This window comes from Podarcis pityusensis, assembly GCF_964106645.2.
Source record: "Podarcis pityusensis genome assembly, chromosome: 16".
Classification (NCBI taxonomy): Eukaryota; Metazoa; Chordata; class Lepidosauria; order Squamata; family Lacertidae; genus Podarcis; species Podarcis pityusensis.
Window position 1 is genome coordinate 13,748,880 of NC_138041.1, and position 24,702 is coordinate 13,773,581.

Here is a 24,702-nt window from a genome sequence, read left to right on the forward strand (position 1 = left end):
GGTAGCGTTCCTCAGCATCAAGTTTCTAGTCTTTTTAGTTCAAAGTGTGTTGTGTGTGTGTCTTATAAAATTTATATACTGCTTGAATGCAAAAAACAAACCTTCAAAGCAGTTTACACAAAAAATTAAGTAAATCAAATACTTGTTGTTTCAACTCAGCTGGGAATTGTTTTAGTAAAATTTAGGGGTTGTCTATTTCCATTCTCCTCCTAACTTTATTGCTGTTTTTGTTGTCTTATTTTATAGTCTTATTCTTATTTATGGCAGGGCTGTAACATTTATTATTTGTTATGTTCCCTGGATTCTGTTGGAGGAATAGCAGGATACAAATGTTTTAAACAAGCAAATATTATTCCATTTTAAAATAAAAACCATTCATTCTACACCCATACTTGCATCTGAAACAGGCTCCCCTGTCCTCTGATCAGGACAATTCTTTCCATCCTTAACCCCCTGGCCAAATCTTTTCTAAGTCACCCTTGTTGAACTTGAACTCAGTAACCACCACATTCCTCAAGGCTGACCAAGTCCTGACTGTCAAAATGCAGAAAGCAAAAAATTCTGTGATACCCCCACTAAACATTTCATTAGCATCAGCAGCATGCTAAGGAGAACCAACAGCCAGGAATCCAAAACCCAGCAGCTTCAAAGAAGTAAAATGTGTTAGAATCATAGAATCACAGATTGTAGAGTTGGAAGGGACCTTAGGGTCATCTAGTCCAACACATGATTAAGAGTCTCATGTTCTGCTGACTTTAAGCTAATAAAGATGGGGATCGTGGCATGCTGCCCGCAACTGTATCCCCCTTTTAAAAGCAACATCTCAGCACCAATTGACTCCGGCTACCTGCTTGATCTGCCGCGTCTGTCTCTTCTGCAGGTGAAGAGGTGCTGTCTGCAGACTGGAAAGTGGTGGTGGCGGGTTCACTTGTGCCAGGTACAGGGCTGGGGGTCTCCGAAGGGGGTGCTGAAGCGGCTGGGGCACTTGGTGGCTGCGCAGTTCGGGGCGTCCTGCGAGAGACAGAGAGGTAAGAGATCCAGCAGGCAAAATGCAAGAACTGCGTCAAGATCACACACACACACACACACACACACACACACACACACACAGAGGCAATCTGTGACTTACTAGCTGGGCTTGGACATGATACCGCTTTCCCATTTCAATTCTCATTTTATAGATGTAGAAAACCAAATGGTGTACCCTTAAAAAAAAATCAACTGAGAACAACAGATTGCCATCAGATGCACACAACAGAGTCTGCACATCAGTAGCTGAAGAAAAGACTAATAGGAAACTAACAGTTTACATACTACCATAACCTGTGGGGAGAGCTAAAAAATGCAAGTTTATGCAACAAGAGAAGTCAAAAGTTGAGGCCTGTATAAATAATCTGGTTCTTCATAATAATACCGGAATACACATTATACTTCTATTACTAGCAATGTTTATACCCTGCCCTCCTAGTCAAAAAGGCTCTCAGATCGGAAAACAGAAATCGCCCCTGCCTTCAGGTTCACCATCTAAAAGACATGCTGCAATAGGAAAAAGGAACGGAAGGGAGGAGGGAAAAGCAAGCTCAAGCACAAATTCTTCAGATCATAGACGAAGTCAGTGGTGATTCCACTTCTACTTATGTTGCACTATTGCTACTCACGGAAAAGGGGCAACATCCCCAATCCTTGGCTCTCATTTAGTCAGCCTTCTGGCTTTGTAGGAAGCTGAACTCTTGAAGCTAATCCAACACTCTTAAGACTTTCCCTTTCCTGTGGAATTCAAGCAGTCTCACCCTTGCGGGGAGACTTTAGAAGACATCTGAAGGCGGTCCTGTTTAGGGAAGCTATTTATATTTGATGTTTTATTCTGTTTTTAATCTGTTGGCAGCCGCCCAGAGTGGCTGGGGAAACCCAGCTGCATGGGCGGGGTATAAATAAATAAATTTATTATTATTATTATTGAGAACATTCAAGTAGGAAATGAAGTTAGGGTAGTTCAGGGGCAGATGAGCGGAACCTCTGGCCTTTGAGATGTTGCTGAACTACAATCCCCATCACCCCAGTCCATATGCCCATGCTTGTTGGGATGATGAGAATTGTAGTTCAGCAACATCTGCAGAGCCAAACTAGGCTTGTTCTAGCTTGTGACCACCAAAAGCCACCCACACACCAGGACACACAACCAGCCTGTTGACCTCTAAATACAGTAACTGCTCCAATCCCAAGCAATGCCCGCCAACTTTAAGGAAACGAAGGCTAGTCTCAAGGCAGTTCAGTTGCAGAATCAAGACCTGCTGCAGCAAAACCTTGTTGGGGAGCAGGGAGAGAACCAGGGAGATTACCCGATCGTTGCCAACACAGTGAGATACTGGTTGATCTGCAGCATGGCAGCGTCAAGGAGTGTGTGGATGTTCTGCAGGCACTGGAGACGGGCTTCCAAATGCTGCCGCTCATGGCCTTCCATGGCCCGCAGCTCTTCCTCTGTCAGCCCAGCAAACCCAGATGGTGGTACCGGCATCGGAGGGAAACCTTTAGGAGAAGAAAGAACACTGTGTACATGAGACAAGACACAGAGGGAAAGAGAGAGAGATCAACAGGACTAGGAGCTAGTCCCTAGAGCACACAGACAACTAATACCATTCAGATCAGCTGTGAAAATGATGGTCAGTGTCCAATGTTATGCCCATTCATTTCAATAGGTCTTCTCTGAGTGGGACTAATGTTGGATACAACCAGGGCTTTTCTCTTTTTTTCCAGCCGGAACTCAATTCCGGCACTATTCCCATTGTAAGAGAACAAGGGAGGTGTTCGTGGTGAGTTCCGGCACCTCTTTTTCTACAAAAATAGCATAGGACTCAAACCTTATTCATGGCACCACACCCTACACAGGATCACAGGTTAATGACCAGAAAACAGACATTTTTTGCCATTGGCCCAGCACCACGGAATGCACTTCCCTCTGCCACAATGGAATCAGAATCAGGACAGACCAAACGAGGTATTTCTTCCTGTGAAAAACCCTTCCCTCTGCCATACATGAAGCAGCTGCCCCCATCAAGCACTTCAGACACCTTGTGGAGACATTTATTTTTGCCCAGGCTTTCCCTGACCCAAAAGATAGATAGATAGATAGATAGATAGACAGAAGATAAATAGATATCACGTAGGTTTTTATTCATTTTCATCTTTAAACTGTTTAACATGGTGGTACTAAGATACAGTGTATCTTTGTTTCCATTAGAGCATACGACATGCAACAATTACATAAATATATATAAATAAAAACAAAACTACAAACAGACAAATGTTTCTTAATATAGTAACAAAATTGTGCCAACGTGTTTATACCAAAATTTTTACGATTACAGTTACTGCTCAGATCCTGTTATTACTAGATTTTCTGTCCTCATGCTTTTCTACTGGTTTTTATTCTGCATTTCTGTATAGCACTTAACAAGCGCTTTAAATTAAATTTAAATTTAACAATTACCCAAAATCCCACTGATATAAGCAAAAAGCGAGGCTAATGTTGTGGCACACAGAAGCAGCCACTGGTACGGCCTGCCTCCTCTGTCCAGCCAGGCTGCCATCCACAGAGATGCACACACACGAGGAGGGTCTGTGTCTGGGTTTCTGAGACTCACCAAAGAGAGGTGGGAACGGCATCCCCATCCAAGGCGGAGGGAAGGCGAAACCAGGCACCGTCCCTGCAGGGGCCGCGGTGTCCGAGCCGGATGCTGAATCGCCGCTGGGCCTCGAGGCGCCTGCTGGGGAAGACAGCAACATAAACCTCATGGTTGCCCCACAAGCTTAAAGCAAGTTCACACAAGTCTATTCCTCTTCCTGGGCTGCACTCAGTGGGAGCCAACATACTTGACTCACGGAGCCCAAGGAGCACAGTTCAAAGGATGCTCCCTATAGCAGGGACAAGGAACCTGTGGTCCTTCAGGGGATGCCTCACCTGACGTCTGTGTTCCTGAGGTGGAGGGAGTGGCTGCTGAAGCGTTGTCTGCATTGTTGGGGGGCTGGACGCCAGGCACTGGAGGGAAGGGGCCCATGGGCGGCCACAGAGGGAACATCCCTGGAGGGAATGGGGGCAGGATGCCTTGGGGAACTGCAGGAAATAATAATAAGAGAGAGATAAACTCAGAAAGATTAGGAGTCACCATGCAAAAGGAACACCAAGGGTCTTTCACAACCCCGGTTGTGAGAGCTACAGTGCTGAGCTCCCCACATTACAGCAGCGCCTGTGGGAACCCCAGAGTACCACCGGTTCTCTGGTGTTCCTCAGGGGTCACTTGGTGCCAGGAGTGTACTGGGGTGAATTCCTGGGAACCAGCTTGAGATGACTCGCCCTGCAGCTCAGACTTACAGTTTGGCGGCTGAGGGATCAGTGGAGTCTGATGCTGCTGCGGCGGCTGCTGCCCTCCCTCCTGTTGCTCAGGGGGCGTCTGCGACTGAGTGGGGAGGGAGGCTCGGAGGACGTCCATCCGGCACGTGGGACAGGTCTGCTGGCGCTGGAACCAGGACCGCAGGCAGCTGTGGAAAGGGAGAGGCAAGCTGGTTGGAGCGAGCGGCTGGGCCGCAACTACCGGATTGGCACTCTACCTGCTGAAAGCTCTCCTTTGGGCAGGCCCAAGCTGCACCCTCCAATCAAGAGGAAGCGTGGGAGGGGGAAAGCATCAAATAACACAAAAAGTCCAACAGTGCAATTTTTAAATAGAGGTCCCAGCTACAAGGACCATAAGCTGCTTTCTGTGCCCCTGATTAGGGGTGGAGGGTTCATTCACCAGGCCTGGTTGCTCCATTACCCTAAGATACAGCACACAATGAATGGAGCAGGCAGACATCAGCTACTGACTTATTCAGGGTTTGCAAATGCACTCCCCAGAATACCACTGGCAAGCTTTCCCCCATCCTCCTCCAGCAGAACAGCAAGGGTTCCCCCACTGCTGCTATCCTGTGCCCTCAAGGCTCAGCGCCAACAAGGTCAGGCCCTCCTCGCTTGTCTACCTTCTGTGCTCGGGACCCTGGACAGTGACCACCAGTCCTAAGCTTAACAGTACCGGCTGAACTGTCTCAGTGCTGCACAAAACCCATCTCATACATTCAAGCTTTTAAGTACAGTATCAGCCAGGCTCCTACCTGGTGTGGAATATGTGGTTGCAAGGCAGGCGTTTTGCACCCATTACCATCTCCTCCCGGCAGATAATGCACACGTTGTCCATGGCCTGCAGTTCTTCTGGAGTGGCGTCCGGGTACCTGGGGAGGAGGAAAAGGATTGCAGAAGGTCATGGACCTTCTTCCCTGCCTTTCGCAAGGTCCAGTTTATGGTGTTTTATTTAAGGCTCCAGCAAAACATGAAAGCTCTGCCCTCCCCCCTCACCTCAGCAAACTTGGAACAGAGAACCGCTTTCTACAGCCCTCACCCCCTTCCCAGTGAATACTCACAGGGTGTTCATGTTGCGAATAGCTCGGCGGGACATGATTGCATCTGTCACAGCTTTCTTGAACTGCCTGGATGGACATACACGAGAATCAAGTCTACTGCTGATTTGAAAAGTCTTACCAAAACATCTTAAGAGAATACTGGGCAGGACACCCTTGGGTTAACGTCTTGCCTAGTTACTGAAAACCTGTGTGTCTGACTCCTGCTTCTGTCTAAGATAGATGCTCTGAATGTTATGGCTCTAAATCCTTTCCCCTGGGCTTCCCTTCTCCTGCTTCATTTGCTGATGCTGCTCCCTCATCCTCCTAGTCCCTATTATTTAATGTAATTGAGCCAAAACACATGCAGACTGAAATCACTGCGTGTTCTTTCCCTACCTGCCTCCATCTCCACCCCCTTCCTCTTAATTGTTTCCCTGTATCAGTTTCAGCCACATGGGGCACAGGTCTGTCAAACCTGCTCAATATAAAATGCCACGTACATAGACTGCGCTATAAAAATCATAACCTAGCAGTAACAAACTACAGGTGGTTTGGGAACACACCAGCAAACAAGTGCTTTTGTTTTAATAAAATTCAGCTTGCTTTAGCTGTTCCAGGTGCATATGATGCTGTACTCAAGAGAAACAAGCATCTTCCCCGGCTGATGAGAAAGGCCAGTTTCTTGGTTGGTTTATTCTCTAAATATTCTTTTAAAAAATTGTAAAGTGGTGCTTTCATAAGCCAGTGTGGTGTAGTTAGAGTGTGGGACTAGGATCTGGGAGATCAGGGTTCAAACCATCTTCTTGGTTATGAAGCTCGCTGACTGACCTTGGGCCAGTTGTTGCCTCCGAGGTCTAACCCATGTGACATGGGGAGTGGGGGGGATTGATGTCTGCTACCTTGAGCTCTTTGGAGAAAAGGTGGGATATGAAAGAGGCAAAAAGCACTAGCAAGTGATCTAAGGGCACCATCCTCATTGCTTCCACAGATGCGACAGACAGTAAGCATGAACGTTATCTCTCTTCAAACGGCATTGGCCCAAAGTGCCTCTCCTCTCCCAAGACTCTGGCTATTTTCAAGCCAGAGGACTTATTTCCTACACATGTGGATCCCTACAAGCAGACTGACACATGCATTTGCAAGCCCGCGCATACGACGATGCCAACCACATCTCACCTCATAGCCAGGTACATGGGTCGGATGGCAAACAGCGGGAAGGTGTGCACTTTGATCATGATGGTCATGAAGGCCATGTACAAGAGGACCTTGATGAATCCTGCAGAAGAAGAGGTGGAGGAAGAAAGCGGGGGTCAAGCCAGCACGTAAACCTTCATGTTGCCAAGAGGCAAAATCTTTCCCAGCAACCAAACCACAGATGCTCCGTGTCCTTTTCTCACCAGGGAATTGGCTCAGCTGTCACAAATCAAACCCCCCCCCCCCAAAAAAAAAATTGGCTTGATTTCTCCATGAGGAGTTGCCACTAGGCCCAGGAGAAGGCAGACCTTTAAAGCCCTACATGCCCTCGGCCCTAAAAGAGCGTCTCCACTCAGCATTGCTCAGCCAGGACACTGAGGTCCAGTTCTGAGGGCCTTCTAGAAGTTCCTTCACTGCGAGAAGTGAAGCTACAGGGAACAAGAAGAGGGCCTTCTTGGTAGTGGCGCCCACCCTGTGGAACACCCTCCCATGAGATGTCAAACAGATAACCAATTATACGACCTTCTGTAGACATCGGAAGGCAGCCCTGAAAGCAGTTTTTAATGTTTGATATTTTATTGTTTGATATTTAATTTTATTGATTTTTTATATTTTACTGGAAGCCAACCAGAGTGGCTACAGCATACAAATAATAAAATTATCACTACTACTTTTATGGCTGGCATGTGCAGGGAGGCTGCTTTGTGCCCACCCGGCCAAGCCCCACCAAGAACTGCCACGGGCCAGAAAAATAACTCCAAGGTAGGAACCCATTGTCTGCTTTCTTCGGCCAGGAGGCCCCTGTTACCTAGGAAGCCACTTTATATTTGATCATTCATTCATTTATCATTTTATTTGTATGCCGCCTTTCCATAGTTAAAACAGTGCTCAAGGCGGCTTACAACATGACAAGATTTACATAATCAGACCCTGGGGTCATCTAGCTCAGTATTACAACAACTGGCAGAGGCTCGTCAAGGTCTCAGGCAGGGGCCGTTCCCATCCCTGTCTGGGGCCTCCTGCATGAAAAGCAGGTGTTCTGCCACTGACCCACAGGCCTTTCCCCATCACCTGTGAAGAGCTCTGTATAGAGCATGTAGACGGCCTTGTTGTCCCAAGGGTTCTCGCTCTGGAGGTCGATGGAGTGCAGGATGTATTTGATGAAGATGGTGAGCACCATCGTCATGAGGATAGCATACTGTGGGAAAGGAGCAGCCAGAGAGAGAGGACCAAGTCAACTGACAGAATGAGGCATCGGTTGGCAAACATCTCCCTAATCCTGCTGTCGCTTCCCAGAGAAAACCAAAGCAGCTCATGGATCAGGAGTCCTCTTTCCTGCTCCCACCAGACATCAATGCTTCAAGGTTCAATCCGCCCTGAGGGCAATATGGGGGCAGCCATGTCAAGCCAGGCACACCATATCCAAAGCTGGCAGTGCCAAGGAACTCACATCAAGCCATTAAGTTAAACCAACAAGCAACAATTCCAACCTACGACACATACCTCACCCTTCCTGCAGTTCTTTGTTTCTGGCTACAGGGATTAACTAGGATGCATTCGTGAAGCAACAGCCTTCCATGAGACTTCGGTGAAGCAATAAAAATGCTAGCACATTTGCAAACCTAAGCAGGGTCCAGTGTGGTTTCAAATTGGATGGGGGACCACGTGTTGAGATTCCTGCATTGCAGGGGGTTGGACTAGATGGCCTCGGGGTCCCTTCCAACTCTACAGTTCTATGATTGTATGATTCTCTCTGAAAGGATGGGCAGTGTCAGGGGTGGCAAATACCTTCCTATGCTTTCACCATAATAAAAGACACTCAACACAGCAGGCAACAGCCAAAGTATCAGCATGAAGAGGATCTACAACGCATCCCCTCCAGTAGTGGCTGATGTCCCTTGGGACTGGCAGGGAGCCCAAGAGGAGCTGGAGTCAGAGCTGCTGACAGGTTGGGGCAACTCATTCTACCTTTCTCCCAATCCTCCTCATCCCCCACCTGAGTTCTGCAAGGGCAACCCTGGGACTAAGGAGGAGGAATCCAACAGGCAGGGCCACTCCCTGGACTGGCTGTAAGCAGGAAAGCAAGCAGGTGGGAGGTGGCTTAGGTTCATGGGACACTGCCCTATGGGAACTAATGGACCAGCCTCCACAGATCCCCCTCAAACTCTGACACAGTTCTATCTGGAATCCAGCAAAGCTTCTTGCTTTGAATTTTAAATCCCTACTGGTTTAGAAATTACCTCCTTAAAAGCAATCTAAATCACTGTCTGTTTTCTTGTTTTTAATCTATATTAAGTCTGTCCAACTCTAAAAACACTCCTTCGCTCAGAATGTATAAGGTGGCAGCTGGTGTACGGCAAGTGTGTCCCACCCATGAACATACACATCTCCATGACTGTAGATTCTTTCGTCTTCTTAGACTCACAGAATTGTAGAGTTGGAAGGGACCACGAGGGTCATCTAGTCCAACGCCCTGCAATGCAATAATCTTTTGCGTGAGGTGGGGCTCAAACCCACAACCCTGAGATTGAAAGTCTCATGCTCTACTAACTGAGTTATCCCAGCTTAGTTCTTCACACCAGGCTATTGAACAAGAGCTGCTCTATTGACTTGCATGGAGAAAAGGAGTTTCTGAATTGCTGAAACCTATGGCTACATCTCCCCACCCCACCCAGTGCTCTGCTTCCCAGGGCCATTCACAGCTGCTGGTCTGCTCTCCTCTTTGCAATCTGTGGTCTGTGTCATCAAAGGCTGTCAGAAACCTCTGCTAGCTACTGTGAGCAATGACTTCCATGCAAAGCGCAACGCGTACTCCATTCACCTCAAAGCCAAAGACCAGCTGGACGGAGGCTCCCCGTGTGAGGATGCTGTGGTAGGCATGGCTGACAAACAGGAAATCCAGAATGCCCAGGAGCAGCATCAGAGCTAAAAAGAGGAAGAGAGAGAAAGAGAGATTTGCCATTTCTAGAAGGCTAGCCAGATTAGCCTGTTGCATCAAAAACCCCACACGGTCTTGTGACACCTAAAGGAAAGGACTAGCAAATGTACTACGGCATAAGCTTTCTGAAATGGTGATATTCAGAAGCCAGTAGGAGAACATTTAACCTGCTAGGACACACTGATATTGACCTCATGGTGGCCCACCCTTGAAAACAAACTTTGAAGGGAAACTCTGGTGTCAAGCAGCTGAAATGTAGTTTACCAAAAAGTTCAGTTCATCAGATGCTAAATAGAGAAATGGTTTGCTGACCCACTGTGGGTGTTGAATTAGCAGTGCTAAGCCCCTGCTCGTTTCAGCACCAATTACTGTGCTTGCAAATGGTCACTGTCTTTTATTTTATTTTATTTTTTGGCAGGCACCTCAGCTTTAATTGAAGCATCACAGACTGTACTTCTTGCATTTTGCTGCCATTTATCTCCAACATTTACAAAAGCCTGCCAAAGGGGGATTACACTTCACAGCATCTTAAGAGAATAGCCCAAAGCATTCCCAACAGAAGAGCAGTTACAGCAGAAGTCAGCCCTGAACTCCAGGAATCCCATCACAGCAATAACCAGCTGTGCACCAACGGTTCCAGCACAGGCATGGGGACACCTGTGACCTTCCAGACAGTGTTGGACTACAATTTCCATCATCCCTGGCCCCTGACCATGCTGGCTGTGGCTGAAGGGAGATGGCAGTCCCTCAACATCTGGAAGGCTTCAGGTTCCCCAAGCCCTTCTCCAGCAGCTCAAGCATTCTTTGTTGGCTCCCTTGTTCTTTACTTAGGGCATTTATATATACCGCTTAATCATTTGCATTTCTGCTTGAGCAGGTTGAGACAATGGGAAGTCCCACAGACAGTGGCCACGTAGGGCTTTGTGTCAGAGCACCCAAGTGAGCTATATGCAAATGCCAGTATGAAATAACATTTCCTGCAGTCCCTGCATGCAAATGTCATCTGGAGTTGTCCTCCTTAACCAACTGCCTCCTTTGCAGAGCCCCCAGAAGGAAGTGCTTAAAGCTGTGCCAAATGCCAACCCGCCCTCACCCTCCACACCACAAAGCGTCTGATGGGGAAGCTCCTTTTACTCAGGCTCCCCTTCCGCCATCCTCCCTACTAATTATTCCACCCTTGCACAAAGCCACAAAAACCTTACAAGCAGACCGACTGCTGCTCTGCCAGCAGAAGTGGTGTGAAGCATTTTTAGCAAAGCCTTCACCAGGGCTAAGTTTTAGCTGAGGCTCAGCTGAGGAACCCTATTCTCATCAGGCCCAAGGGTCTAACAGTTGGGAAATGCTCATCCCGCCAAACTCTTGGCAGAGCACATGAATGACCACAGGAGTTTTCTTAGGCAAGAACTCCTGTTTCAGCTCAGCAAATTAGCTATCAAACCTCCACATCCTGCTGTCGCCTGAAGGTACTTTGCCTTAAGAATTTAGATTCTTTCTTTTTAAACGTACCTATTTGACTGCCTGGACCTGTCTAATTTGCATGTTAACTGTTTTGGGTGTTTTTAGTGCAAACTGCCCTGTTTATTGAACATTATAAAAGCATCTAAAAATAAAACCAAATAGATGAATAAAACACCAGGGATGACTTCCCATTTCTGAATGCAAGCCCTGAACTACGCTGTCTGGTTTGTACAAATTATATCTGCAGCTGGTCAGCCTTAAACCCCTATGCCTGCTTCCCACCAATTCCCAGATCCAGCACAAACTTTTTACCCTTCTCTCGCAGAGCTTGCTATGGCCTCGCTCCCCGCCAGTTATTTCCCTCCTCTTCTATTCCAATATATCGCCACCAACTTCCCCCTCCAAAGGCCTGTTGCTCCCTGAAACAACCCTGCCCTCTCTTGTTGCCCCTTCTGCCTGGCATGGCCTCCCAAATTGCCTCAGGGCAATATGCTCCCCTCTTTAATGGAAGAAAATCACTTCTTTTCCCAGGGTGCTTTTGGAACGCGCCCCCCCCCCCCAAAAAAAACAAATTGGAACTAAGCCAAATCACACGCAATGGAAATAATTGCCATATTCTTCCTCTGAAGTAATTGCATATTCATTCTTCTCTCTCTTTGTCAGGAAGCTGGATCGTTAACCAATCCTACATTTGCACTCAGCACAGGTGGGTGGGCAACAACCCTTGCCATAAGCAAGAAAATGGTCTAGATTTGGGGCAACTGCAGGTATGTCCCTCTTTCATTGAGAAGGGACTGGAAGCTGTGGGGCAATGGAAGAGGAAAGCCTTGAATGGAAGGCAGGTACTTACAGACAATGCGAAAATGGAAGAGCCAGGAAATGTTTGGGCTCCTCTCCATCTAGAGAGACAGGGGAGAAAGGAGCAAGATTAAGTGGTCTTATCACCCAAGATAAGCAGCAACATTTATTGACTGGCCAAACTCATGTATGCCTCTATATTGAACATGTGCTTTGCCGACACATCTTGGCACTCCAACCTGAGCATGGCTGTTCTGCATTCTGGGCAAATGTCCAGAGTTCACAAGGATCCCTGTAGAAAAGAAATGTCTGAAGGTGGATGCACTTAAAGTAGAAATGGGGAACTTGTGGCCCTCCAGATCTTGTTGGGACTGCACCTGTCATCAACTGCACCTCACATAGCCAACAGTCAGGGATGTTGAGACAAACAGCATCTGGAGGGCCAAAGGTTCCCCATCCCTGACTTAAATCTTACAAATCCCCCCCAATCCCTGCTCAAGACTGGTTATTAGCAAGAGATTCTGGTGCCAAGAATCCAATGCATTTGAATAACCCTGCTACTAACATAGCTTGGCCTGGGTTGGTGTGTGAGGCTGATGGGAAGGGAAAAGCCACCATTTTGCCCAACTTCAGAAACCTCTGTGCAGAGTTACTTTGATAGGCGTCACACATTTGCAACAGCTGCTCTTCCTTTCACCCTTACTGCGTCACATGCCATGCTAAGCCATGATTCACAAGCTTTGCCAACCTGATGACCTCCAGAAGTTTTGGACTACAACTCCCATCAACACAGCTGGCATACGTCCAAATCACCTGGAAAGCACCAGGTGGAGCTAGGCTGACTTAGCGTGTGGCATGCACCAGCAGGAACAAGGTACAGCAAGCCTTGAGTTGACGTGCTCCTCTCTTCCCCTCTCCTTCTCGGATGCAGAGATAATACAAGCCTTTTGGCCTCCACCGTTGCCTTGCATGAACTGAGAAGTGGTTCACCAACCCTCTGGTGCCATTGGAAGACAACTAATGGTAGGTAAGCCGATAAGCTTCTCAGAAATCCTAGTCCAGAGGGTGGGGACAAAAGACTGGGGCCTTCTTTGCAGTAGCCCCATTTTTAAAGGAATGCTCTCCCCAAGGAGGCCCACCTGGTGCCCAATTTTGTCACTGTTTTGGCACCAGGCAAATATGTGATCCCCCCCCCCAGGCATTTTGAGCAACTCCAATGATATGATTGTATTTTTGCTTTGAGATGTACAAGTGTAATTAATATACCTAAAACTATCAAAGCCCCAGGTGTTCCTAGGAATGCACATCAGCCTTGCTTTTGAGCCACGATACAAGAACTGCCAAACTGGGCTGCTGCTTGTACTGTTCAGGAAACCGTTTTATTTCTCCCACCGCCACCGTGCGTCTGAGCGGCAAGAACCGTTTCAGCCCACCCTAGCCCTTCCTCCAGGTGGTGCACCCTGGGGCCACCATACTCACAAAGTCCACACGGTCCTCAGCCAGCCAGTGGAAGCACTTGAGGAATAGGAGGAGAGTGAAGAGGGCCACAAAACGGGGGCTGAAGTCATCCCTGAAGACTGTGAAGGCAAGGCAGGTCTCGGTCACTGCATACCATGACCGCTCAAGCAGATGCTGTGTGAGAGAGATTGATTTAAGGAGCTCTCTCTAATCCTGGGCCCATCTGTCCCCCACAAATGCAGTCGTCTCCAGAAGAAGCACCCTCCTTGCTATGCTTCCAAAGTAAGGGTGGGAACCCTCAGGCCCAGAAACATCCCTCTGGGGCCTCTCTTCCAACTGTCCCCAGGTCACACCCTTCAGCAGCATGCTCTATGCCCTCCTCAAGTGTTTTTGCCTCACTGAAAATTGCTCTTGAATTGTGATAACGTATCTAGCTTGCCTGGATGCCTAGCCAGCACTGCTGCCGTTTTGGGGGTGGTGAGTTAGAAATCCCATCACTGCTGCAACTGTGGAACTGAGATTGTAGAAATCTTAACAGCTGGCAGGGAAGCCAGGAGCTTGGGAAAAGATCTGAAATTCTCCAGTTCCATGTGAACACAATGGTGCTTCTAGACCTTATGGCTACCAAAATGTACAAAGGCTCAGGAATTAAAGATCTATCATTCAGAACGTTTGATGGCAATGTAACTGAACATTTCGTCTCTCTCCTCATTGTACTCAAAAATCCTCTCTGCTGTGCCACTACAGCCAAAACTTAAAGGAACTCAGGACACATTAGCTGGTAAAGAAATGCAAGTTATTTACAGCTTAACTCTAGGAAATGATGCCAAAATCCTTCCCCGCAAGCTCACAGCACCCTTTAGAGATGATTGATACAGATCCCCCATTGTGAGCCAAACCTATTTTCTCCTCTGTGATCACAGGATGATGCTGATTGAGCAAAGGGGACTGCGGAGTTTCTGCCTCTTAGTTTAAGCATTTCATGTGTGCCCGCCCACAAGGCCCACAACAACCATGCACCCAACAGGGCTCACCTCCATTTCCGCTGCTCGGAGCTGTCCAAAAAACACTTTGCCCATGAATTTGCCTAACAGGAACACCAGGACGAAAGCTTGAATGTACAGCACCTGACATAGCAAGGAGGAGAGAAAAAATGGCAGAGTGGGAAATCATTTTTAGCAAACATCCCTGTGCAGGCCAGACAAAACTTAAAGGTGTCATTCATTGCTGCCCACAATCCTCCCCTCAGAAGCTAACAGGATAGACTGTGTTGCTGAGCTCCGTGGTGGGGGAATATATTTTGATCTCTTTCTGGTTCCTCAGCATCTCCTCCTAATCTCCCAAACCAAATTATTCTTTTATGCATGTATGTAACAGGAAACCCCAATGAAGAAACCTACAACTGCAGATGGAAGCATTCCAGGCTCCTGGTTGGCAAAGGACACATGAATTTGATCTGGGGCACAAGCCCGGGATTCAAAACTGCTTAATTTTACTATGTGATGCAGAAATATTTTGTGAGCTCTATATTTCAGATGCCCTACGCCTGGATCTCAGAAAACCTCTATTATATGCAGATTGTTTGGGTTCTTCTATTCCTTACACATGTAGGTCTAAATAAGGCTTTACATTGAAGGCTTCCCTTGAAATGCAGACGGCAGCTTTGATGAGACCATTTTTTGAGGGGACCCTGGCAGGAGAAGAAGGACACCTGGAATCAACGTGTTACTTTGGTGCAAACTTAACAGTAAAAGGGTTTGAACTGCCATTGTTACTTTCACACCACAGTTCCATTGCCACAAGCTTAGTCTGCAGATTTTACTCTGCCAAACTCCACTGAGGGCTGGGATGGGGCCAACAGTGCAGTAATTGCATTTAGAAAACTTTGTTGTGAACTCAGTCACCACAGAATACCACCACAGAAAGAGAAAGCAGCCTTTCCTTCTCATTCCCAGTTCCTGTACTGGGTGTTGCTTTAGCCTGGGTCATATAACCTGAGTCAGTCTTGGCCAGGGGGGCAGAACCTCTAGCCCGGGGTCACGTTTTCCCTGCCAGGCTTCTCCATTTGGTTCCCTGGGCCATTCGCCCAAACCACACTCATCTGCTCCATACCCAGTGTCATATGTGACATCGGAAAGCAGGAACAAACTCCCAACATGTCAGCTTATGAGCAAGGAGTTCAAACCAGCTCAGTATCTCTCCAATCCCAACCCCCCAAACACACCTGTGAGCAAACTTTTGACAGGTGGGTGGGAGCAACCACCTGACTATATTATGACATCAAATGACTGACAGGTGGGTGGGACAAAGCTGGGTCACAGGGGGCAGGGCAGAGGGTAAGAAAGATCTGACTACTGAACCAAATGGGTTCCCTGCACCTGACCTAAGCAGCTAAGGTAGACAGTCCTGGACAGCAGGAGTTCCAGAGTCTCAGGCAGCAGGCTACAGAGCCCTGAAGTTGAGGAAGGAACTCTTGTGAGGTCATCTGGATCAACACTTTGCTTGATGCCAGAAGTTCAAAAACCTACTACATCCTCAAGTGTCCTAAGTGCCATCTAGCCTCTGCTTGAATATGTCCAGCAAAGGAGAACCCCTTGACGTAACTTATTTATTCAGAGAATCTGCTTCTTGCTCTTCTGCCGAAAAGATTCCAAGAGCTGCTTGCATACAATCAAATCAAGACAGTCCCTACCCACAAGCTTACAATCTAAATAAAAATAAAAACTGCACACAATGGAAAAGGGACAAACTGCATATCAAACTGCTCTCCTCACCACAAAGTTTCTCCTAATGTTCAACCGTAATCTACCCCTTTATAGCTTAAGCCCCTTTGAGCTAGTCCTGCATTTATTGAGCAGCAGAGAAGAAGGCAGCATTCACATGGCGCAATAACCTTGGGCTGTTGTGCACTGCCTCAACTGCTGGCACAAAGAAAGAAAAACAAACAGAGGCCACTCCTAAGCTTGGCTTCCTGTGCCATGCAAACTCAGGACTGTTGCTTGTGGCTCCTTAAAGATCCAGGATTGCTAGCTAGACTTGAACTATGGTTCATGTTATTTAGGTCTTTTTGAAATTATTTTCTGGGTTCTGGTGCACTGCACAGAGGGAGCAAGTTCACATATTATATGAACCAAAGTTTGGTTTCAGAAAGCCATGATGATCATATGCCAGGGGCCCAGGGTTTGAAGAGATGCTGGCTAAGCATCCTTGAATGCACTGATTATTCCTCCCACTGTACAAACTTCAAAGATTAAACTCAGCAATGGTATCTGGAGTGTGCTTTTATGTCTTCTCCACCTTTTCTCCAGTTCATTCCACTTTTTCTCAAAGGACCTTTCCTTTTTTAAATGGAGACCCTTTAAAGCCACAGCCATGCGATCAAACCTGATATTATGCCCACCTCCCTGCAGCAATTGGGGTAGGCAGACTCACCGCCATGCTGGGACTGGACTTCGTCAGGTACACCACCGTCGGGTAGAACTGGTGCTTAAGATAATAGGCGTGCGCCACCACTGCAGAGGTCAAGGCCAGGCTGGCAGCCATCATGATGGCTGTTCGGAACATCTCCCCAGCCCAGCGCCCAGCAGCCTGTGTAAGAGGAGGAAAAAAGTGGTTGAAGACAAAAGACTGGGCCATTGCTTGCCTCGGCTTGTGAATAAGGCAAAACAGGACAAGCCACCCAATTTGCATAGTAACGGCCTTGCGCATCCATGTTGCTATTCTCAGAAGCCTTATGAGAAATGCTGTTACTGTGCCCAAACCCTCTGCTGACACGTACTACACTGTGGCATTGCAAGTAGGACACTGTGGCATGACAACTGGACAGAAACACTTTTTTATACAGTCATACCTCGGGTTACAGCCGCTTCAGGTTGCATTTTTTCGGGTTGTGGACCGCCAAAACCCAGAGGTACCGGAACGGGCTACTTCCAGGTTTTGGCGGTTGCGGTACGCCGAATCACAACCCATGTGTGCACAGACGCGGGTTGCAAACGCTCCGGGTTGCAAACGCTGCAGGTTGCAAACGTGCATCCCGCACAGATCACGTTCGCAACCCGAGCGTCCACCGTATATGAGAGAGTCACCAATTAGCAACATGGGCATGGGGTTGGCTAGCTGGCTTATAAAATGCTTTCCATACTTGGAACACATGTGGATGAATGTGCAAGGCTGGAATTAAACTCTTAACTTTGACAGAAGGAAAACCCCGCCCTGAAGGTAGCAGGGTTAAGCAAAGGGACGCAAGTTGTGGATTTTGCTTCTATTACTGATTCAAACCCACTGATACGCAGAGCACAGGAACATCTATCTCCTCTCCCCAAAACCAAGTCCTGCAACCCACTGTCTCCTCCAACTTCTATGACTTTAGCAAACACTGAGGCCTGCATTGAGTTATGCTAACCAGGAAATGTGGCAGTTGTGAAGTGGGGCTGAAACAAATTTTGCAGGATCAAAACTGACATGGCATACACTGTAATGTAGCAGCTTAGTTACAAGGGCTTTGGTGTACTTGCAGAGAAGATTATTTGCTGATTAAACGGTTACTTGCCAAAGAGTCCAACTGATACTTCCAGCAGTAGAGCCTGGAATATAACCGGGCAACCAAACTTGATCCAGAAATATTTACAGCAAGCCACGAAGGCAGACACCATGGAATTTCACTTTGGAAGTCTGCAAGTTATTTTTAATGTGTATAAACCAGGCTGCCCACTGAAGGAAAAGCAGAGGTTTGATCCAACGTGGTTTTGTGCTCAAAGCTGAAAATGCAGAGCACAACCCGCCAGGACTTTACCTACTCACTGCACAAGAGTCCAGCAGTTCATTTGAATTGCACAGGGCTCCTGTGAAACAAACTCCCTTCCCTCAAAAGATCAGACTATTTAAATTAAGGAAAATGATAAGAGGATGCACTGGAAAGTGTAGGATTAACACTTGTCATCTAATTTCTCTGTAAACAAATCAGGTTGAATGCTCACTATAAAGGTTGTCTGGCGGTTACACATCTCTAACTGTGGCTGTCCTGATAGCTCCAAGCACCAAAAGCTGCTGGAGTTAAGATCAGAAATATGGGAAAGAATAACCCTAAAGGAGCAGATTGGTTTAGCGCATTCTAGAACATGAGCCTTTTGGAAACAACACTTTTTCCGTATCAGAATGTACTGCTTTCTTAGATTTTCAGCACACGCACACCCCACTCCCCAATCTCACAACAACCCCAAAGGTCAAGCTAAGATGTGGCTGCTGACTCAGTGAGCTGAGTGGCTGTGTGAGAATTTGAACCCCCGTCTCCCTGCTCCAGCTATTACACCACTCTGGCTATCTTCTGCCATAAATCTAGAGAACTCCCCTTCACACCCTTTCACAAACTAATGAAAACCTGTTGTGTTCTTCATTCTTTCCCCTGTCATCTGGCCTGACCAGTTGGAAAACATTCGGCTGAAGAGAGGGAAGGCAAGAGCTATCAGTATATAGAGTCTTATTAGGATAGTCTGTCATTATCTTAGGAGATACCAATACCTCCCTCTCATTTCACACACCTGGTAACTGTGTTGAAGACAAAGTTTTGTCACCCTCCAACAGACTGGGGAGTAGCAATGGGGTAATTTGCCTTATGGGTCATTGCAAGAGGCAAAGGTAGCTGAGCTACGGTAACCTGTGTTTACATCACAGAAGCAAGGGGAACCTTAAAGGTTGGCACCTTCAGATGCAGAGGCAAAAGAGGATACTGTGCTGCAATTTGAAATGAAGACCAAGCCTGGAAGCAGAATTAATAATCTATGCAAGATGGTTCTTGGAAGAAGGAAACTCAACCCATACATATCAACCCCCACCCACTTCAGATTAGTTATATATTTAAAGCAGGGCTGGAGGAACCTGTGGCCCTCCAGGTGCTAGACTCACACCCAATTTAACAGATAGCAGTAACTGATTGGTGACTCCTTCTGTGAAGTTGTGGCTTTTCAAAGGGAACTGTCACAGAAAGTTCAATGTATGCAGTAGACACAAACAAACAATGAGCTCAGACAGTGATCTTTGCTGAGAGAATAGGATGTTGGATAGGAGTACACAGGCATGTATCAAGAACATAAGAGGTGCCCTATTGCATCCAGTCATGGGTTCACCTGGTGCAATACCCTGGTTTCAAGGTGGTTTTGCCAGATGCCTCCAGCCAACAAGCAGGGCATGAAGGCAACAGGCCTCCCATGTCTGTCCCCAGCATACAGAACTCAAAGGTATCCTCATTCACTCAGGTAACATCAAGTCATCAAAGTCACGGACAGACACTGCCTGCTCCCTTTCAAGAATTTGCCTAATCACTTTAAAAAGTCAACACTGCCTATTGTGGCAACAAGTACCACAAACTGATTATATGTGCAGAGTATGAGGTCTTGACTTTCCACCTGGTCTGGATCTTTTGTCAATCCACTTCGCTGTATAATCCTCAACAAATTCTAACATGATGAGATGGACAAAAATGTCTACCCATTTTCTCCACACCTTTCATGATTTTTTGTCTACTCAGAAATAAACTCCATCAAGTTTAGTGGGGCTTATTCTCAAATACATGGGCATAGGATTGCAGCCAAACGCATGAATTAGGAAGACCTTAGCATAAATCTCACTCCTGTCACAGAACACCTAGACCAAGATTACTGTCTCAGCTGATCACCCTGTTCCTTAGAGTGCGGGTTGTGTGTGTTTTTATTTAAAAAAACAATTACCGTACAGAGTTGTTGTAAGGAGTACAGAAAGATATACATGAAATGTTTTGAGCACCCTTAAACACTATATAATGATCACCCCAATATGTACTCATCCTGCTGAATCAGACCAGCACTCAGATCACTGCCATACAGGAAGCTATTCTATTTTGGAATCCTAACATTGAAATCCTCCTTTGATCAATTTTCCTTTTCCAGCTGTGCTGTGAGGGAGATAAGCTGCAGCGAGGAACTGCCACCCCCACTTGCTGTTTTCATCAGACTGCGCTGCTCCCCACCCACCCGGATGCTTTCAGAACTTACTGAACTGTAAGGGCTGCTTGCTCTGGGGTTGACAGTATCAACAGGTCTCCCTTTACCTACTTACCATGATGGGAATGATAAGAAGCTGGCAAATCCCAGCTAAGCCCCAGAAGGCCATGGCCCCACCTTGCAAGGCCATTCCACTTACATTGCAGCCACTTCCAAAAAAGTCTAGTTGCCATACTATTTCTCAGAGGCCCACCAAAGCTTATAAACAGTCTGTTTACATTCCAACATTATGGTTATTATTAAGAACTGTACAACATTAAGAATTTGAGCTTGCTTCCTTGCCTCTTTTTTCTCTATTCCTTTTTTGTATTGCCTTTTTTTAGTGCAAGTCTGAGAGCAGGAACTGTGCTATTTAAGAAGGCCTTTGGGGTCAGTGTTCATTTATCGTTTGTGCACGTTAGATAGTTTTCTTTTTCTAGCTGGACTGCACTGGTCCATCTCATTTAATTGTTTTAGAATGATTATCAGCTGTTTTGAACCTTTAGAATAGATAGATGCAGCAAAAATGTTTAAATAGGTAAGCACAGTCCACTTGCTTCTTGTCCACTCGCAGATTCTGCACAAGCTTCTCATCCTTAATTTCGAAGTCCTCCAAGACCTTACCCACCTAATCTGCCTGCTCTTATATCCCAACTGTAACTGTCCTTCCACTGGATCCACCAACCTCAGCCATCGGAAGGTGTCTTGCTCCCTCAAATGACTTGTCTCTTTCTCCCTTTCTCTCTCTCTTTCCCTGCATCCCAAAACACCTCCATGCATGGCCACCTCTCTTACTTCCTTCAAACATCACTTCAAAGCCCACCTTTTTGATGAAACCTTTGGAGACTCCTTTGTCACCATACTCTACTGTAACTAAACTGAAATACAAGAAACAGAAACAACTGCAGATTCCACTCCTGCTTGTCCTGCCTCAGTTCCTCTCTCCTTTTTGCTGTTACTGTTTTTATGATTATATTATTAAAGTACATCAACTGAAAACAGATGTACAGTCATACCTTGGTTCTCAAACAGAATCCGTTCCAGAAGTCTGTTCGACTTCAGAAAACATTCGAAAACCAAGGCTTAGCTTCCAATTGGCTGCAGGAGTTTCCTGCACTCAGTCGGAAGCTGTGGAAGCCACACCGGACATTCGAGTTCCAAAGAACGTTAGCAAACTGGAACACTCGCTTCCGGGTTTGCGGTGTTTGCCAAAACATTCAAGTCGCAAGGCATTCAACAATCAAGGTACGACTATACTTTATCAGCTGAGAGACCAAGCTACAAATCAAAATGTCCTCAGTTCAAATTTCACATCTGCCATGAGCTCCTCATTGGTTCTTGCAAAAACACTTTATCTCAGCCACAATGTGTACCCATATTAATACTGGATTACTTTATAAAGTTGGTGTAAAGCTTACAGCTAGAAAATCCTATATAAATATTAAGTATTACCACATGCTGTATGTCACCTTGAGTGTATAAAAAAAAGTTTAAATCAAAACACTATTTTCGGTTTATACCTGCAATTATATACACACAAGCTTTTAAACATTACATAAGCAAATGACAGCAAGGTAAAGTAACATCAATTACTTCTGAAGCAAACTAAGCTGGTGTGAGCCAGATTACAGTTTTTGCAGAAACCAAAGGGAAGTTTTCAGCATGCTCAGAAGAACTCCAAGATTTCATTCTGTATTTCAGCAAAACAAAAAACTTCATTGGAAAGAAACCAAAACAGCTAAATGTCTGTTTGGGTAGGAGGCAGTATCTTGGAAGAGGGCACACCCAGTGGGGAGGGTGGAAGAAAGGATAAACCACAGAACTTTGTTGTTTTACAATGGAAACCTGTAAGAAACAGTAGCAGGCAAATTCAATCCACCATGTCTTACTTCTCCCCAACACATGTGGCAGTACACGTGTACAATACATACTTGACTATGTAGTTAACAAGCCACATCCACAATAAGTTTAAACTGTCTACTATGTGTGTTCCTTAACTTGCCCACCTCCTTGAAGCATCCAGGAAGCTGCCTGTTTATCAGGCCCTTCTGTCTATCTAGCTCAGTAATGTCTGGATTTTGCAGCAGCTTTCCAAGGTTTCAGGCAGAGGAGTGAATCATGGGGCCTTCCACATGCTGGGAACAGTGTTTGAAACTCACATTGTTCTAGGTGCATTTTGTGACAGGGAATTTCATTAGCGCAAGCAATTTCCGAGCTCTGGGTGCAGTACTGCGCCCATGATTTCAGATTAAAACTGCAGAGTGGAAGGAAAGGAGGAACTTTTTCTGCCTCCCACTTTGTGCTATTCTCTGAAGACTGCAGAAGAGACTCTCTTAAGAATATTAGGGGTGGGTGGGCAGGGGAAGGACCAGAGCACGTGAAAAATGAACATAATATTTTAGCTGCAGTTCACTCATTTCCAGCTATGTATTCTTGCGATAAAAAGAGTGCACCTAGACATTCCGTTGTTGCGCCCATAACCTAGGTTTAAGGTGCCATTCAGCTCCTAGCTTTCATATCTCAGTTTCTAACACTGGCTGGGAATACGCTTAGCAGCAGGGACTGGGGAAGAGGGGGCTGCGGCCTTTCAGACCCTGCTGGGCTGCAACCCCCAACAGCCCCAGCTAGCAGGACCAGTGGCCAGAGATGGTGGCAGCTGCAGGAGTCCAGCCACGTCAGCAGGGTCAGATCTCCCCGTTCCTGGTTTAGGCTGTTGAACTGCAGCCCTTCCACGTAGCTTCACCTGGAGGCTGGTGCCAGGGCTGGAGGGGAGGGGGAAGGCCTCGCCTGCGTCCGAGAACCATGACAGCTGCCTCCCAGCCCTGCCTGGGCCTAGGCCCACCTCCCTCCATTCTCTGTTGACAGCCACCCGCGACCTTCTCCCGCTACCCTAACGACTCACCTAATCCCGGCAGCCCCGGAAGCCTCTGCGCCCACCTCAACCAGCACCAACTCCTCTCTTCTCTGCCTAACCGGAAGCCCCGACGCTCAGCTGATACCTCACTTCCGCTAGGGACCTACCAAACGCTTTCCTCAGCCTTCTACTTTCTCCCCGACCCCGCTCTGTTTCACAGCCTCCTGACCGGAGAGTCGTAGATTTATTCTCGTCGAGTGATTAAAACTTGTATTTCGAAAGAGATTCATATCGAAGAGGGTAGTCCTTTAATTCCTCGTAGTCTCCCCCCCCTCTAGTCTTCACATGGTACAATCCAAACAGATCCGCTCGGTATTGTCCTCCAGCACCGGACAGGCGAAAGAGAGTCCCGTGGCTCCCGGTGATTGGTCCAAAGTCTGGAGTCTCCTCCAATCAAAGAAATGTTCCCAGCGGGGCCAATTGGGATGGAACAGCCGTTGCTAAGCGGGAAGGCGGTCTAAGAAAAAGTGGGGGGGGGAGTAGTTAGAACTTAAGTCATGGGTTCAAATCATACCTTAGCCACGTCGCTTTAATTCTTCTGCCTCAGGCTGCTCCTACATAAGATTGTTGTGTGAACATTAGAGAAAATGAATGATTTTGAGGGGGTTGGTAATCAAGTTAAATCTCTGCCACAAATGTAACACCTGGACTCTATTCCTCATTGATTTTGATCCTCCATTTTTTAGGAGGTTGCAACTACTGTAGTGCATTTCATTACACATATAGCCCTCGCTACCAAGGAGCTCAAGGCAATATATGTGATACTTCCACCCTGTTTGACCCTCACAACAGTCCTGTGAGGTAGGTTAGGCTGAGAATGGCTGCTTCCAGACCAGCAGTTATCTGATATGCACAGGAGACTATGTCCAATATCTGATATGTTCAAGGCTGTACAATTTTGCCAGCTAGTGGTTGCTATCCTGCGCTTTCCAGTGCAATTTTCTGTCACTTTTTAATCGGGCTACTTTTTGTGATTAGTACAACGATCCCGTCAATCAGTATTGTAACATGATCATGCAGAATAATCTAGTGAGTTAGGCCATTTGCCCATCTGGCACAGTACTGTTTACACTGGCAGGCCGTGGCTCCCCAAAGTTTGAGGCAGGGATCTCGATCTCTCCAAGACCTACCTGTAATTGAAAATAGCCTGCTTCAACCCTTTGTGTATTTCAGAAGGTGGTCTATCTGTGAATATTGTTGGAAACCTCCAAGCAGTGCAAAATTCTGGGGGTTCCAGGCGCTTACCCAAGGGGAATGAGGTTTGCTGTGAGGATAATGTGGGTATGCCTGGGATAGCTCAGTTGCTGGTGGTCCCTTCCGATCTCTGCAATTCTATGACGTGCAAGGAGGGCAGCTGATCTCTGCTTAGTCTACTTTACAGTTTTTCAGAGAATAAAATTGAGGGGGCCCTTCAGCCAGTCACTCTCTTCCTACCTACCTCCACAGGGTTGCTTTATAAAATGGGCAGAGGGGGCTTGAGTCAGCCACGCTCTGCCCAGCCT

At 46.9% G+C, this 24,702-nt stretch overlaps 1 protein-coding gene across 7 annotated transcripts in view; it reads right to left on the bottom strand.

The window, feature by feature from the left end:
• The window catches only part of SYVN1 (synoviolin 1), a 28,796-nt gene extending 5,187 nt beyond the window's left edge, over positions 1-23,609 (bottom strand). The window contains exons 1-15 of one of the 7 annotated variants that reach the window (XM_080985448.1): positions 23,308-23,609; positions 16,706-16,861; positions 14,308-14,400; positions 13,295-13,447; positions 11,868-11,916; positions 9,443-9,546; positions 7,693-7,819; positions 6,604-6,703; positions 5,449-5,514; positions 5,143-5,259; positions 4,370-4,536; positions 3,959-4,111; positions 3,642-3,764; positions 2,340-2,526; positions 848-1,011 (exon numbers count right to left, since the gene is read on the bottom strand). In XM_080985448.1, the coding sequence (XP_080841574.1) occupies positions 848-1,011; positions 2,340-2,526; positions 3,642-3,764; positions 3,959-4,111; positions 4,370-4,536; positions 5,143-5,259; positions 5,449-5,514; positions 6,604-6,703; positions 7,693-7,819; positions 9,443-9,546; positions 11,868-11,916; positions 13,295-13,447; positions 14,308-14,400; positions 16,706-16,837 (1,735 nt within the window). In that variant the 5' untranslated portion in view covers positions 16,838-16,861; positions 23,308-23,609. The other 6 variants (XM_080985449.1, XM_080985446.1, XM_080985447.1 and 3 more) reach the window with 6 other exon arrangements.
• Positions 23,610-24,702: the final 1,093 nt, after the last annotated feature.